This window comes from Octopus bimaculoides, chromosome 6 (genome assembly GCF_046866305.1).
Source record: "Octopus bimaculoides isolate indiv1 chromosome 6, ASM4686630v1, whole genome shotgun sequence".
In the NCBI taxonomy this organism is placed as follows: domain Eukaryota; kingdom Metazoa; phylum Mollusca; class Cephalopoda; order Octopoda; family Octopodidae; genus Octopus; species Octopus bimaculoides.
Window position 1 is genome coordinate 73,987,548 of NC_142933.1, and position 17,926 is coordinate 74,005,473.

Here is a 17,926-nt window from a genome sequence, read left to right on the forward strand (position 1 = left end):
CAAACAATCACATAGAGATGTTCTTGCTGGCTCAAAGGAATCACGATTTTAGTTAGTATTATAACGTAGTTACTCGTCGCCAATTATTGTAGTATCGCCACTATTTTTGACGATACTTGTTTACACTTGTAGTGTACCTGTCATCCTTCTTGGATTGTCTCGGGGCTAAACATAAAAGCCTGGAAGGGATACAGCTGGCAGCCACGACGCATGCGCAAAACATAACCCTTACAGACAACGGAAGTTGTAAAAGGGATATAAGCACAGAGAGGACTCTTTCTTTTTTCCATTTCGGCAGTCATCTTACCAGCTGCCAATAACTAACTGCTAGCTCTCATTTTTTGTTTCAGCGCCCTACATGTGGTTTTGCAATGCCTGTCTCACAGTAGGTACCAATTGATAATGTACTCACACACAATGATTCTGCAAACTTTACATACCAGGATACTGAAGCATTTTACAATAATTCATAGTCGCTAAATATTTGTATTGCCTGATTTTTATTGCTTGCTCTCCACAAAAAGATATTCACAAACATTTCACGCACTCCTGTCTTCAATCCTTAACATTCCACCATCACAAAAAAACAAAATATTACTCACGTGGCAGTACAGATACTCGTAACAGCGATAATTCTTACACTAACAACGAAACACCAGACTCACACACTCGGCAAGTAACAAAGGCATCACCTCCAATAGCTGTTGTTTCTCATTCACCTGTGCCTATTTTCACTGGAGACATATCCGTTTGGTTTACCCAAATTGAATCCTACTTTACAGCAAACTACGTCTCATCCGAAACAAAGCGATTGCATCCCCTTATAAAATATATGAAAACCATATTTGACATTGTTACCACCATAGAAACCATCAAACTAAAGCTGCCCGCATAGCAAGGTATGAAAAGCACGTTAGATCCTTCAAGAACAACATGCTTAAAAATAACCCCAAACATTTTTACAGGAAGATAGGGAAAATACCAGTTACAGTAAAGTCTGTCCCATCAAAAGAAGAAGTGTAAGAATTTTGGAATAAAATTTGGGCAGAAGAAAAAAACACACAATGAAAAGGCCCCTTGGATTGATAGAATATATATATACTTAGACTCCTTAGAAGAGCAAAAGTGGGAGGATATCAAGGTAGAGGATGTAAGATCTACTCTCAGGAAGTCAAGCAAATGGAAGTCTCCAGGAAAGGATAAAATCTCTAACTTCTGGTTGAATGCCTTCACAGAGAGCGATGAACTGCTAACAAAACTTTACAATATTTTGCAACAACCTAGTATGATTCCCTCTTAGCTAGTTAATGGTGTAACATTCCTACCTGCAAAAAATGAAGAAACAAATGAACCACAAAATTATAGACCCATAACCTGCTTAACAACAAATGTATAATAAGCTAACATTTGTCTTGACTGAATATACCTATTGTTTTTTAATAGAAAGTGGCATATTCCCTAATGAGCAAAAAAGATGTAAACGTGGGTCCTATGGTTGCAAAGATCAGCTACTCATCAGTAAGATGATCTTGGAAGATTGTCACAAACGATACAAAACTTGTCGACAGCCTGGATAGACTATAAAAAATAGCACCTACTCTGCGAAACGTTTGTCGTTGAGTATGAAATCATGGAGAACCACACTGACTTTGAATAGTGACAGTGAATCTCTTAATGCTGGTGATGTAAGAATTCCATGTGGCATTTTCTAGAGCGGCTTTGTATCACCACTCCTCTTTTGTTTCGAAATTGCTTAATGATGTACAGTACGGTTATAAAATATTTGACAAAAATATAAATCATCTCATTTACATGGATGATTTAATGCTCTTTGCAAAAGATGACTAACAACTACAGAGCTTACTAGCGATTGTTAAACAATTCAGTGAAGATATCAGGATGCAATTTTGCCTCAATAAATATGCAAAAGGAAAAGTTACAGAAGTATCTAACGTTGACTTTGACCAGCAGAATGTTTTAAAGGAGTTAGAACCAACGGTAAGCTACAAATACCTAGGGGTATTTGAAGGAGACAGAATCAAACATTCAGTGATGAGGGAAAGCATCAGAAGAGAATGTTATCGCAGAGTAAGAGCAATACTCAAGACAGAACTGAATGCAAGAAACATGTTCGAAGTCATACCAGTCGTGACTTACAGTTTCAATAACATTAAGCGGTCAATTACTGAAATATGTAATCATGACAGAAAAATACGAAAATTGTTGACAATGCATAGAATGCACCACCCTAAGGCAGATATAGAACGACTGTATCTGCCAAGAAAAGTGGGAGGCCGTGGACTTTTACAACTGTCATTAACAATGAAGATTGCCACAATTGGCCTAGACACCTCAAAAACTCTGAGGAATGGATGTTAAAACATGTCTCAAAACATGAAAACAAGAAAGCATCATACTCAGTAACAAAACAGGCAAAGGAATATATAAGTGAATTCCAAATTCAACAAATTTCAGAATTAGACGTACTAGAAACAAGCAGAGAAAAAGCTAAGTGTATGAAAACCCGTGCTAAAACTGCTGTCTTAAATATTCTTACTGATAAATTGCAAGAAAAACCTCTCAATTGCAAATACCCAAAGAGAGCTTTAATGCCGATGTTGACAAAACCCTTACATATCAATGGTTAATGGCTTCTGGCTTAAAATCAGAAACAGAGGGGTTTATCATAGCAGCCCAAGATCGATGCCAACCTACAAGAAACTACAGGGCCAACATATTAAAGAAAGGCAGCTTCCCAACATTCGTGTATGTCAACAAGATGAAACCATTGACCATGTTGTCTCCAAGTGCAGTCTTCTTGCGCCTACAGAGTATCTCAGCAGGTATGATAGAGCTGCACAATATATTCACTTGGTAATTTGCAAAATCCTGGACTTGCCCCATGATAAAAACTGGTGGGAGCACAAACCACCTCCAGTGCTTCAAAATGATTACATCTCACTCCTCTGGAACTTCACCGTTCAAACTGACAGAAAGATAGATGTGAATAGGCCAGACATTATATTGAAAGACTTCAGATAAAAACCATGCCTCCTCATTGATATGACTGTCCCAATCGATATAAACGTATCTGCCAAGACCTACCAAGACTGGCTCATGTGCGGGCGACACATGAAATCTTTCGAGCGGGATCGTTGCCAGTGCCCCTGGACTGGCTCATGTGCGGGCGACACATGATATCTTTCGAGCGAGGTCGTTGCCAGTGCCCCTGGACTGGCTCATGTGCGGGCGACACATGAAATCTTTCGAGCGAGATCGTTGCCGGTGCCCCTGGGCTGGCTCTTGTGCGGGTGATACATGAGGTTTTTCGAGCGAGATTGTTGCCGGTGCCCCTGGACTGGCTCATGTGCGGGCGACACATGAATTGTTTTCGAGCGAGATCGATGCCGGTGCCCCTGGGCCGGCTCTCGTGCGGGTGACACGAGGTTTTTTCGAGCGAGATCGCTGCCGGTGCCCCTGGACTGGCTCATGTGCGGGCGACACATGAAATCTTTCGAGCGGGATCGTGCCAGTGCCCATGGACTGGCTCATGTGCGGGCGATACATGAAATCTTTCGAGTGGGATCGTTGCCAGTGCCCCTGGACTGGCTCTTGTGCGGGTGACACATGAGGTTTCTCGAGCGAGATGAGCGTGGCCGTTACCAGTACCGCCTGACTGGCCTTCGTGTGGGTGACACGTAAAAGCACCCACTACACTCTCTGAGTGGTTGGCGTTAGGAAGGGCATCCAGCTGTAGAAGCTCTGCCAAATCAGATTGGAGCCTGGTGTAGCCATCTGGTTTCACCATTCCTCAGTCAAATCATCCAACCCATGCTAGCATGGAAAGCGGACGTTAAACGACGACGACGATGATTAAAAAGCACATGTGAACAAATGTATTGGTGATGGGGATAGGAAAACAATCAACTACATTCTTTTGTTTACATATATCGGCTTTATGGCTATATAGAAAATCAATGTTTTACTTGAAGAAAAACAGCTTTTAGACAAATTGTTGTTGTTACTGATACTGCTATTAATATTGTTGTTTAGCTCCATGTCAACCTTGGTTGAATTGATTTATCAATATAGCATTTGTTCTAGGTACAGGATAGCCTAGAATATACTGTATTATATGTACTTCCTTTGTTTAAGACTGTAGGCTTTGAGCTGAGGGAGCTTTGGCTATTTTTAAGTCAAACGACCATGTAGAAATTTATTTCTTGCTTCATTTAGATCAGGCAAGGGCAACCTTTTCAAAAAACTGGCCACATGAGACATGACTCATCATCATTAGGTGTGCTATTCAGAGAGTTTTGTGGTCCAAGGCTGCCCAGGACTAATTTAGACAAATAGTGGCATAAAATTGCCAAGGGATAAGCTGTGCTGGCCATTACCTCGTTATATATAACCTACTAGAAAATATATAAGTACTGATTTTTTTAAACAAATATCACTATTTTTAATTAAGAATGGTCATGATAACAAACATCATCTCCATATTACTTGCTAGAACTTAAAAGTTTGAATTGGCAGAAACAATAAAAGGATATTTCATTATATTTTGAGTTTAGATCTTATTAAAACTGATTTTGCTTTTCATCCCTTCAGGGCTAATAAATAGGCAGATTTGTTAGGATGTTGATAGAATGCTTCACAATATTTATTCCAACTAAGGTGGTGAGCAGGCAGAATTGTTAGCATGCTGGTCAAAAATGCATGGCAGGCTTTTGTCTGTCTTTATGCTCTGAGTTCAAATTCAGCCAAGGTCAACTTTATCTTTCATCCTTTTGGTGGGGTCAATAAAATAAGTACCAGTTGAGAACTGAGGTTGGTGCAATTTGACTTATCTATCTCCTAAACTTGCTGGCTTTGTGAAAAAGTTTGAAGCCAATATTTATTCCAAATCCTTGCTTTCTGAGTTCAGATCCTACCAAAGTCAAAGTTGCCTTTCATCATTCCGGGTTCAATTCAAGTAAAAAAACAATTCGGGCTGGGTGTATTAACATAAATATAATAGCAAGAGGCCTTGTAGTATTTGCTCCAGTCCTTTGTATTCAGAGTTCAAATCTGCCAGTAACCATTATCAGTTTCTTTACATCCTCATAACTTAGCAGTTCAGTAAAAGAGAATGGTAGAATAAGTACCAGATGGTGGATTTGATTCATCACCTAACTAACACTAACACAACCTAACACTTTGGGAATGTTTAACAGAGTCCACTCTGTTGCAAGCATCTTATTTCTTTATTGCCCACAAGGAGCTAAACATAGAGGGGACAAACAAGGACAGACAAAGGGATTAAGTCGATTACATCGACCCCAGTGCGTAACTGGTACTTAATTTATCGACCCCGAATGGATGAAAGGCAAAGTCGACCTCGGCGGAATTTGAACGTGCTAACGTTTCTGCCAGCTCTGTTGCAAGCATCTGACATGGTCTTCAGTTTGAAGATACTTTCCTCCTTCTCACCTATCAGTCTTAGAGGCGCAATATGAGGCCTATGTACTGCTGACTAAAAAATAAAACTGATAATATAATAAATATCAGTCAGTCAAACACAGGGGTTGATTGCACAAAATCCAGTTGCCTTATGTCTATAGTACAAATCATTATACTGCTGTTATTCTTATTGATGATGTAGTTGTTGTTTGGTCCTAGATCAGTCCCATTTAAACAGTCATAATTAAAGGCATTTCATTCATGACCATTCATGCCATTTTCCCAATGTACAGGGAACCCAGAACCACATAATATAATAATATTTTTAAAGATAAATATACGCTTATAATGATCTGAAGAAAATTCTACAGCTATTTCTAACAGTTCAAACAATCACATAGAGATGTTCTTGCTGGCTCAAAGGAATCACGATTTTAGTTAGTATTATAACGTAGTTACTCGTCGCCAATTATTGTAGTATCGCCACTATTTTTGACGATACTTGTTTACACTTGTAGTGTACCTGTCATCCTTCTTGGATTGTCTCGGGGCTAAACATAAAAGCCTGGAAGGGATACAGCTGGCAGCCACGACGCATGCGCAAAACATAACCCTTACAGACAACGGAAGTTGTAAAAGGGATATAAGCACAGAGAGGACTCTTTCTTTTTTCCATTTCGGCAGTCATCTTACCAGCTGCCAATAACTAACTGCTAGCTCTCATTTTTTGTTTCAGCGCCCTACATGTGGTTTTGCAATGCCTGTCTCACAGTAGGTACCAATTGATAATGTACTCACACACAATGATTCTGCAAACTTTACATACCAGGATACTGAAGCATTTTACAATAATTCATAGTCGCTAAATATTTGTATTGCCTGATTTTTATTGCTTGCTCTCCACAAAAAGATATTCACAAACATTTCACGCACTCCTGTCTTCAATCCTTAACATTCCACCATCACAAAAAAACAAAATATTACTCACGTGGCAGTACAGATACTCGTAACAGCGATAATTCTTACACTAACAACGAAACACCAGACTCACACACTCGGCAAGTAACAAAGGCATCACCTCCAATAGCTGTTGTTTCTCATTCACCTGTGCCTATTTTCACTGGAGACATATCCGTTTGGTTTACCCAAATTGAATCCTACTTTACAGCAAACTACGTCTCATCCGAAACAAAGCGATTGCATCCCCTTATAAAATATATGAAAACCATATTTGACATTGTTACCACCATAGAAACCATCAAACTAAAGCTGCCCGCATAGCAAGGTATGAAAAGCACGTTAGATCCTTCAAGAACAACATGCTTAAAAATAACCCCAAACATTTTTACAGGAAGATAGGGAAAATACCAGTTACAGTAAAGTCTGTCCCATCAAAAGAAGAAGTGTAAGAATTTTGGAATAAAATTTGGGCAGAAGAAAAAAACACACAATGAAAAGGCCCCTTGGATTGATAGAATATATATATACTTAGACTCCTTAGAAGAGCAAAAGTGGGAGGATATCAAGGTAGAGGATGTAAGATCTACTCTCAGGAAGTCAAGCAAATGGAAGTCTCCAGGAAAGGATAAAATCTCTAACTTCTGGTTGAATGCCTTCACAGAGAGCGATGAACTGCTAACAAAACTTTACAATATTTTGCAACAACCTAGTATGATTCCCTCTTAGCTAGTTAATGGTGTAACATTCCTACCTGCAAAAAATGAAGAAACAAATGAACCACAAAATTATAGACCCATAACCTGCTTAACAACAAATGTATAATAAGCTAACATTTGTCTTGACTGAATATACCTATTGTTTTTTAATAGAAAGTGGCATATTCCCTAATGAGCAAAAAAGATGTAAACGTGGGTCCTATGGTTGCAAAGATCAGCTACTCATCAGTAAGATGATCTTGGAAGATTGTCACAAACGATACAAAACTTGTCGACAGCCTGGATAGACTATAAAAAATAGCACCTACTCTGCGAAACGTTTGTCGTTGAGTATGAAATCATGGAGAACCACACTGACTTTGAATAGTGACAGTGAATCTCTTAATGCTGGTGATGTAAGAATTCCATGTGGCATTTTCTAGAGCGGCTTTGTATCACCACTCCTCTTTTGTTTCGAAATTGCTTAATGATGTACAGTACGGTTATAAAATATTTGACAAAAATATAAATCATCTCATTTACATGGATGATTTAATGCTCTTTGCAAAAGATGACTAACAACTACAGAGCTTACTAGCGATTGTTAAACAATTCAGTGAAGATATCAGGATGCAATTTTGCCTCAATAAATATGCAAAAGGAAAAGTTACAGAAGTATCTAACGTTGACTTTGACCAGCAGAATGTTTTAAAGGAGTTAGAACCAACGGTAAGCTACAAATACCTAGGGGTATTTGAAGGAGACAGAATCAAACATTCAGTGATGAGGGAAAGCATCAGAAGAGAATGTTATCGCAGAGTAAGAGCAATACTCAAGACAGAACTGAATGCAAGAAACATGTTCGAAGTCATACCAGTCGTGACTTACAGTTTCAATAACATTAAGCGGTCAATTACTGAAATATGTAATCATGACAGAAAAATACGAAAATTGTTGACAATGCATAGAATGCACCACCCTAAGGCAGATATAGAACGACTGTATCTGCCAAGAAAAGTGGGAGGCCGTGGACTTTTACAACTGTCATTAACAATGAAGATTGCCACAATTGGCCTAGACACCTCAAAAACTCTGAGGAATGGATGTTAAAACATGTCTCAAAACATGAAAACAAGAAAGCATCATACTCAGTAACAAAACAGGCAAAGGAATATATAAGTGAATTCCAAATTCAACAAATTTCAGAATTAGACGTACTAGAAACAAGCAGAGAAAAAGCTAAGTGTATGAAAACCCGTGCTAAAACTGCTGTCTTAAATATTCTTACTGATAAATTGCAAGAAAAACCTCTCAATTGCAAATACCCAAAGAGAGCTTTAATGCCGATGTTGACAAAACCCTTACATATCAATGGTTAATGGCTTCTGGCTTAAAATCAGAAACAGAGGGGTTTATCATAGCAGCCCAAGATCGATGCCAACCTACAAGAAACTACAGGGCCAACATATTAAAGAAAGGCAGCTTCCCAACATTCGTGTATGTCAACAAGATGAAACCATTGACCATGTTGTCTCCAAGTGCAGTCTTCTTGCGCCTACAGAGTATCTCAGCAGGTATGATAGAGCTGCACAATATATTCACTTGGTAATTTGCAAAATCCTGGACTTGCCCCATGATAAAAACTGGTGGGAGCACAAACCACCTCCAGTGCTTCAAAATGATTACATCTCACTCCTCTGGAACTTCACCGTTCAAACTGACAGAAAGATAGATGTGAATAGGCCAGACATTATATTGAAAGACTTCAGATAAAAACCATGCCTCCTCATTGATATGACTGTCCCAATCGATATAAACGTATCTGCCAAGACCTACCAAGACTGGCTCATGTGCGGGCGACACATGAAATCTTTCGAGCGGGATCGTTGCCAGTGCCCCTGGACTGGCTCATGTGCGGGCGACACATGATATCTTTCGAGCGAGGTCGTTGCCAGTGCCCCTGGACTGGCTCATGTGCGGGCGACACATGAAATCTTTCGAGCGAGATCGTTGCCGGTGCCCCTGGGCTGGCTCTTGTGCGGGTGATACATGAGGTTTTTCGAGCGAGATTGTTGCCGGTGCCCCTGGACTGGCTCATGTGCGGGCGACACATGAATTGTTTTCGAGCGAGATCGATGCCGGTGCCCCTGGGCCGGCTCTCGTGCGGGTGACACGAGGTTTTTTCGAGCGAGATCGCTGCCGGTGCCCCTGGACTGGCTCATGTGCGGGCGACACATGAAATCTTTCGAGCGGGATCGTGCCAGTGCCCATGGACTGGCTCATGTGCGGGCGATACATGAAATCTTTCGAGTGGGATCGTTGCCAGTGCCCCTGGACTGGCTCTTGTGCGGGTGACACATGAGGTTTCTCGAGCGAGATGAGCGTGGCCGTTACCAGTACCGCCTGACTGGCCTTCGTGTGGGTGACACGTAAAAGCACCCACTACACTCTCTGAGTGGTTGGCGTTAGGAAGGGCATCCAGCTGTAGAAGCTCTGCCAAATCAGATTGGAGCCTGGTGTAGCCATCTGGTTTCACCATTCCTCAGTCAAATCATCCAACCCATGCTAGCATGGAAAGCGGACGTTAAACGACGACGACGATGATTAAAAAGCACATGTGAACAAATGTATTGGTGATGGGGATAGGAAAACAATCAACTACATTCTTTTGTTTACATATATCGGCTTTATGGCTATATAGAAAATCAATGTTTTACTTGAAGAAAAACAGCTTTTAGACAAATTGTTGTTGTTACTGATACTGCTATTAATATTGTTGTTTAGCTCCATGTCAACCTTGGTTGAATTGATTTATCAATATAGCATTTGTTCTAGGTACAGGATAGCCTAGAATATACTGTATTATATGTACTTCCTTTGTTTAAGACTGTAGGCTTTGAGCTGAGGGAGCTTTGGCTATTTTTAAGTCAAACGACCATGTAGAAATTTATTTCTTGCTTCATTTAGATCAGGCAAGGGCAACCTTTTCAAAAAACTGGCCACATGAGACATGACTCATCATCATTAGGTGTGCTATTCAGAGAGTTTTGTGGTCCAAGGCTGCCCAGGACTAATTTAGACAAATAGTGGCATAAAATTGCCAAGGGATAAGCTGTGCTGGCCATTACCTCGTTATATATAACCTACTAGAAAATATATAAGTACTGATTTTTTTAAACAAATATCACTATTTTTAATTAAGAATGGTCATGATAACAAACATCATCTCCATATTACTTGCTAGAACTTAAAAGTTTGAATTGGCAGAAACAATAAAAGGATATTTCATTATATTTTGAGTTTAGATCTTATTAAAACTGATTTTGCTTTTCATCCCTTCAGGGCTAATAAATAGGCAGATTTGTTAGGATGTTGATAGAATGCTTCACAATATTTATTCCAACTAAGGTGGTGAGCAGGCAGAATTGTTAGCATGCTGGTCAAAAATGCATGGCAGGCTTTTGTCTGTCTTTATGCTCTGAGTTCAAATTCAGCCAAGGTCAACTTTATCTTTCATCCTTTTGGTGGGGGTCAATAAAATAAGTACCAGTTGAGAACTGAGGTTGGTGCAATTTGACTTATCTATCTCCTAAACTTGCTGGCTTTGTGAAAAAGTTTGAAGCCAATATTTATTCCAAATCCTTGCTTTCTGAGTTCAGATCCTACCAAAGTCAAAGTTGCCTTTCATCATTCCGGATTCAATTCAAGTAAAAAAACAATTCGGGCTGGGTGTATTAACATAAATATAATAGCAAGAGGCCTTGTAGTATTTGCTCCAGTCCTTTGTATTCAGAGTTCAAATCTGCCAGTAACCATTATCAGTTTCTTTACATCCTCATAACTTAGCAGTTCAGTAAAAGAGAATGGTAGAATAAGTACCAGATGGTGGATTTGATTCATCACCTAACTAACACTAACACAACCTAACACTTTGGGAATGTTTAACAGAGTCCACTCTGTTGCAAGCATCTTATTTCTTTATTGCCCACAAGGAGCTAAACATAGAGGGGACAAACAAGGACAGACAAAGGGATTAAGTCGATTACATCGACTCCAGTGCGTAACTGGTACTTAATTTATCGACCCCGAATGGATGAAAGGCAAAGTCGACCTCGGCGGAATTTGAACGTGCTAACGTTTCTGCCAGCTCTGTTGCAAGCATCTGACATGGTCTTCAGTTTGAAGATACTTTCCTCCTTCTCACCTATCAGTCTTAGAGGCGCAATATGAGGCCTATGTACTGCTGACTAAAAAATAAAACTGATAATATAATAAATATCAGTCAGTCAAACACAGGGGTTGATTGCACAAAATCCAGTTGCCTTATGTCTATAGTACAAATCATTATACTGCTGTTATTCTTATTGATGATGTAGTTGTTGTTTGGTCCTAGATCAGTCCCATTTAAACAGTCATAATTAAAGGCATTTCATTCATGACCATTCATGCCATTTTCCCAATGTACAGGGAACCCAGAACCACATAATATAATAATATTTTTAAAGATAAATATACGCTTATAATGATCTGAAGAAAATTCTACAGCTATTTCTAACAGTTCAAACAATCACATAGAGATGTTCTTGCTGGCTCAAAGGAATCACGATTTTAGTTAGTATTATAACGTAGTTACTCGTCGCCAATTATTGTAGTATCGCCACTATTTTTGACGATACTTGTTTACACTTGTAGTGTACCTGTCATCCTTCTTGGATTGTCTCGGGGCTAAACATAAAAGCCTGGAAGGGATACAGCTGGCAGCCACGACGCATGCGCAAAACATAACCCTTACAGACAACGGAAGTTGTAAAAGGGATATAAGCACAGAGAGGACTCTTTCTTTTTTCCATTTCGGCAGTCATCTTACCAGCTGCCAATAACTAGAACTGCTAGCTCTCATTTTTTGTTTCAGCGCCCTACATGTGGTTTTGCAATGCCTGTCTCACAGTAGGTACCAATTGATAATGTACTCACACACAATGATTCTGCAAACTTTACATACCAGGATACTGAAGCATTTTACAATAATTCATAGTCGCTAAATATTTGTATTGCCTGATTTTTATTGCTTGCTCTCCACAAAAAGATATTCACAAACATTTCACGCACTCCTGTCTTCAATCCTTAACATTCCACCATCACAAAAAAACAAAATATTACTCACGTGGCAGTACAGATACTCGTAACAGCGATAATTCTTACACTAACAACGAAACACCAGACTCACACACTCGGCAAGTAACAAAGGCATCACCTCCAATAGCTGTTGTTTCTCATTCACCTGTGCCTATTTTCACTGGAGACATATCCGTTTGGTTTACCCAAATTGAATCCTACTTTACAGCAAACTACGTCTCATCCGAAACAAAGCGATTGCATCCCCTTATAAAATATATGAAAACCATATTTGACATTGTTACCACCATAGAAACCATCAAACTAAAGCTGCCCGCATAGCAAGGTATGAAAAGCACGTTAGATCCTTCAAGAACAACATGCTTAAAAATAACCCCAAACATTTTTACAGGAAGATAGGGAAAATACCAGTTACAGTAAAGTCTGTCCCATCAAAAGAAGAAGTGTAAGAATTTTGGAATAAAATTTGGGCAGAAGAAAAAAACACACAATGAAAAGGCCCCTTGGATTGATAGAATATATATATACTTAGACTCCTTAGAAGAGCAAAAGTGGGAGGATATCAAGGTAGAGGATGTAAGATCTACTCTCAGGAAGTCAAGCAAATGGAAGTCTCCAGGAAAGGATAAAATCTCTAACTTCTGGTTGAATGCCTTCCCAGAGAGCGATGAACTGCTAACAAAACACCATATACAAAAAATAGCTGACAAAGGGTTGGACTATATCCGAGTAAGTAATACTCATTGAAATTTATCTCTATTTTTACAAATATAATGATGTATTTTAACTTGATACCTCCACTACCCGCACGGCGATCGTAAACACACGTGTTACATCAAAATCAGACCATCTTCGAACCCCAAAACACCATGTACAAAAAAATTACAAACATATTAAATAACACCGGTATTATTTCACCCAAGAATAACAACCGAGAAGTACGTACTGTAAGCTTGTTAAGAAAAAAATACGAAGATATGAACGTGCAAAACAATCTGACAACAGAAATAAACGAACCGGTACCCTACGAAAACGACGACCGTCAAAATAAAGGGCCGGACGTTGTTCCTCATGTCCCGCAAACAAAACCAAAACGGCATAAATGGACACGTGAGGAACACATTTCGATCCTACATGCCTATTTCACAGCAGTACTCTACCCAAAAAACGAAAACGCAACAACACATACATATAAAACATGGAAGAAAAATAATGTAAATATAGACCTCGATAAAACAATGAACCCTAACAAACTAGCTAACATAAGAAGATATATTCTAAAAGCAAAAAAAAATATCAGAAATAGAAACAGAGCAATTGAAAGAAAAAATACATCAGGAAAATCTAGATAGTAGTCACACAGCAATGCCAAATAATAATATAAACACTGAAACAATTCCTATCATAGTAGGTGCCTTAGGTATAATAAAAAAATATTCAGACAAATACATAACAAAAACACCAGGACTTATAAATATATATAACATACAGAAAATTGCACTACTGGGTACTGCACACATTCTACGCAAAACACTTTCAATACAGTAAACATAAGAGCACCACAGCAAACCACAGCACATACCCAAGGCGCACAGAGCTGCGCTCGGTAGTGAAGTGAAAGCACGTTATAAAAATAAAACTACTGAATAATAATAATAATAATAATAATAATAATGACAGCGAAACGGGCTGATTACTACCTAGATCAGATTCCAGGAAACCCCAAAATGGCTGAAGTTCAAAAGATAGTGCTCATAGGAACTGCCCATATCCTACGTAAAATACTGTCTATGTGATCTCAAATTTTAAAGCAAACACATAATTTTCTTATGGTTTCTTAAACATTCACTTGAACAAAACTGTACAAATCCAAATATATGGTACCCTAGGCATAACACCTACATGAACTTCTAACTTGTTGTCCCTTGAGGTCTCTGGGTGAGACTTGGATCCAACTTGTACAAATGCAAAACAAAAGTCAAACATAAAATAATAATAATAATAATAACAACAATCCTTTATACTGAAATTTGGAGAAAGGGGATAGTCGATTACATCGATCCAGTATTCAGCTGGTACTTGATTTATCGACGCCAAAAGGATGAAAGGAAAAGTTGATCCCGGCGTAGCGACAGACGAAATACCTATTTCGTTATTGCCCACAAGGGGCTAAACATAGAGGGAACAAACAAGAACAGACGGACGGATTCAGTCGATTACATCGACCCCAGTGCGTAACTGGTACTTAATTTATCGACCCCGAAAGGATGAAAGGCAAAGTCGACCTCGGCGGAATTTAAACTCAGAACGTAACGGCAGACGAAATACTGCTAAGCATTTCGCCCGGCGTGCTAACGATTCTGCCAGCTCGCCGCCTTGTAAAAAAAATAAATAAATAATAATAATAATTAATTCGTTTTATTGGCCACAGGGGCTAATATCAATTATAAACATATAAGGACAAAGACAGGACGAAGGTTACAAAAGGTTTTGTCCGAAAAGGTAGGAAAGTTCGTCTAAACAGAGGAAGAAAACGGAGAAAGATATAATAAATAAATAGATAAATAAATAAGTAGAACTCCCAAAGGGGGAGGCGCTTCGAAAAAGGAAAGGTTACACGTGGAAAAACCCATAAAACCACGGGAGCCTGGTCAGAAAAAATAAGAAAGGGGTATAGAGCCATTTCTCCTTTTACATTACCTTTTTTTTTCTACAGGTGTATTCTCAGAATTGGTCCGTTTATACTGGCCATTCTTCCAACAGTCACCCATCTTTCAACGAATTTGCTATGAGACAGTACTTCCTCCCTCTCTACTCTCATCTTCCTTTTTAAGTGGAACTTGAAAAAGTTGATGAGGCCTTGGCCAAAGAGGAAAGTGTCTGTCTTTAGCTCTTTCAAACGGGTCCACCATATCACCTCTTTCGCTACAGCCACTAGGCATAGGAAAATTGCCTTGCTCTCCTGGTTAAAGGAGGTCGGTGGGTCAATTCTCACGATGGACCCAGCTGATAGCCGGATCCGTCCTACACATGACAGTAGCTGTTCGATATAGACTCACAGGTCAACAATGCTCGGGCACTGGACGAGTGCGTGCAGAACGGTTTCGTCGTCCTGAGCGCACCTCGGGCAGGCCCGGTTGACGGCACTTCCATGTCGGTAGAGTTTATCTCAAACTGGTAGCACTGCCAGGCGAGGGACCTTTGGAAATTATCCATGGGCCCCAGCCCGAAAGTTCTCCTGAACAGACTGCTTAGCTGATTATCCTCGACGCCTAGAGTTTCCCCGAGAACGCCGTCGCACGTTTCTCCCACTAACCCTCTATAGAACGCTAGAGTGGAGCTACTACCGATCGCACTGCCCGCCTGACTGAGGGCGGTGAGAGCTTGGCGGCACTCGAGGTGCCAAGCGCCCTTTCTCGGTCTACGTTTGATCCAGGATTGCAGCTCTGTTAAAGAAACGAGCTGCGGAAAATCGCGTCTGACGAAAGGCGACCACACCTGTTCACCGTCCACGAAACGCTTGAGATGTCGTAGCCTGAGCGCATGTTTGCGCATCAGCAACCACGGCATGCCAAGGCCTTCGTTCAGTGGCTGTTGACAGCAGATGGAACGCCTGACCAGTGGTACCTGACCCTTCCACAAAAAGTTGAAGAGCAAGCGTACTATCTTGGTTAACCAGCGGTCGGGACAAGGGACGACGGTCAAACGGTAATAGATGACGGATGCGATGTACGCATTCGCTACCTCCGCTCGACCTTTCAAGGAGAGTTTCCTCTCAGCCCATTTCTGGGTGAGGTTGGCCACCCTGTTCGTCACTTCTTCCCAGTTTTTCTTCAACTGGAGGTCCGGACCGAACCAGACCCCGAGCAGTTTAACGGGCCCGTCTGTCCAGCGCCCTACGACGCTGTTGGACGGCATGGACTTGCCCCTCCAGGTGCCTAGTTGCAAGCCCATTGACTTTTCCACGTTAATTTTCGCACCTGTCACCGCTTCATACTCGTTTAGTGTATGGCTCGAGAGTCAATACATACAGAAGGGAGGAGAGAGGACACCCTTGGCGAACCGAACGCGAGATGTTGAACGGTTCCGATAGATGGCCGTTCACCCGTATGACCGAGCAGATGCCGCTGTATAAAGCAGCTATCCACCCGCGGAAGACCGGACCGAAACCAGCTGCCTTGAGAACAGCTGCCATGTATCGATGGTCGACCCTATCGAAGGCTTTAGACTGATCTAAATTGATCAAAGCCCCACCCGCGCCAGCTTCATTACCCACTCTCTCTATGATGTAGCGCATGAGATGGAGGTTGTCGTGGATAGACCTGGTCGGTACAGCGCATGTCTGCGCCTTGCCGATCAGTTTGTCCACGACAGGCGCCAATCTCTTGGCTAGCACCTTGGCCAAGATCTTCAACTCTGTGTTGAGCAGAGTGATGGGCCTAAAGTTCCCTATAATGTCCCCCTTGTTTGGGTCCTTTCTTAGCAAAGCCACCACTCCCCGACAAACAAAAGCAGGAATTCTCCCGTTTTGTTGCCAGTTGCAGTAGACGTTTGCCAAGACGCCCGCAAACAAGTCTGGCATTGACGTATAAAGCTCGTAAGGCAGACCATCCAAACCCGGTGATCTACCTCTCGTGCAGCCTTTCATCGCTTCCCGTACTTCACAGGCAGATATCGGTCCTTCGCAGCACTCGGCCTCGCTGGTCGAGAGTTGCGGCAGGCCGTCTAGGTACACACCAAAGTCTGTTCCGTCGTCCGTCCTACCGTCGTCCCGAACAATTGAGCAAAGTGCTGCTGAAAGGCCGAACACATCTGCTTCGGTCCCGAAATCTCGCAGTCGTTCTGGTCCACCAAAGACCGAATGGTCGCTCTGTTGCCACACTTCGCTTCAACCACGCGGGCCCATCGAGCGGCCTTAGTCCCCTCCCCGCTTACCGAAAGTGCTTTAGCTCTGACAACGCAGCCTTCATGCTTGGCATCAAAGTGTTGGTCGAGGGCCAACTTCGCTGCTAACACGTCGGTTGCGATGCCTGTCCTAAGAGCCTCGTCTAGTTTGTTAACTAAATCCCGCTCTGCTTTCTTACGTTCTACAGCTAGAGCCTTACTAAACCTAATTGATTCTGCTCTAATTGCCCGCTTCAGCGCGAACCACCAGTTGTTGTTGATGATTGCCCCGGTTAAAGCCCTCTTAACTAATAAACTAATCCGGTCTCTGTAGGCTTTGCACGCCGTTGTCGACGTGTTTAGCTTCCAGTAACCGGGGCCTTGTCTATGGAGCCTATCTAAGTCGACCGTACAGATCACGAATTTGTGGTCCGTGTAGCTGACTATGTTGAATTGTGGACACCCTATGCTATCCTTATCCGCTGGCCTACAGAAAAATCTATCTAAGTACGATCTAGACGACCCGATGCGATTAGTCCAAGTCCACATTGGCACATTCGGGTTGTCTAGTCGATACCTGTCGGACAGCTGAAAGCGTTTGAGCAGGTTGGCGAGGCTCTTGCATCCCCCTTTCCTATTAGATGCTCCCGCACCCACCCTATCGATACGTTCGTCTAGGACAGCGTTCCAGTCCCCAACTAGCACTAAAGTGCGAGAAGTACCTAGGAAAACCTCCAGACGTTTGAAATAATCCGACTGCCCTGCTCCTGTCGGAGCGTAGGCAGCCAGCAGTCTGAAAGCAGCGCCGT

General features: G+C 41.4%; 1 protein-coding gene across 1 annotated transcript in view; it reads left to right on the plus strand.

Annotated features, from left to right (window-relative positions):
• The window catches only part of LOC149135253 (uncharacterized), a 39,007-nt gene that overhangs the window by 3,930 nt on the left and 17,151 nt on the right, over window positions 1–17,926 (plus strand). The window contains exon 2 of the mRNA XM_089353484.1: window positions 12,831–12,962. Within this exon, the coding sequence (XP_089209610.1) occupies window positions 12,831–12,962 (132 nt within the window). The remainder of the gene's footprint in view (window positions 1–12,830; window positions 12,963–17,926) is intronic.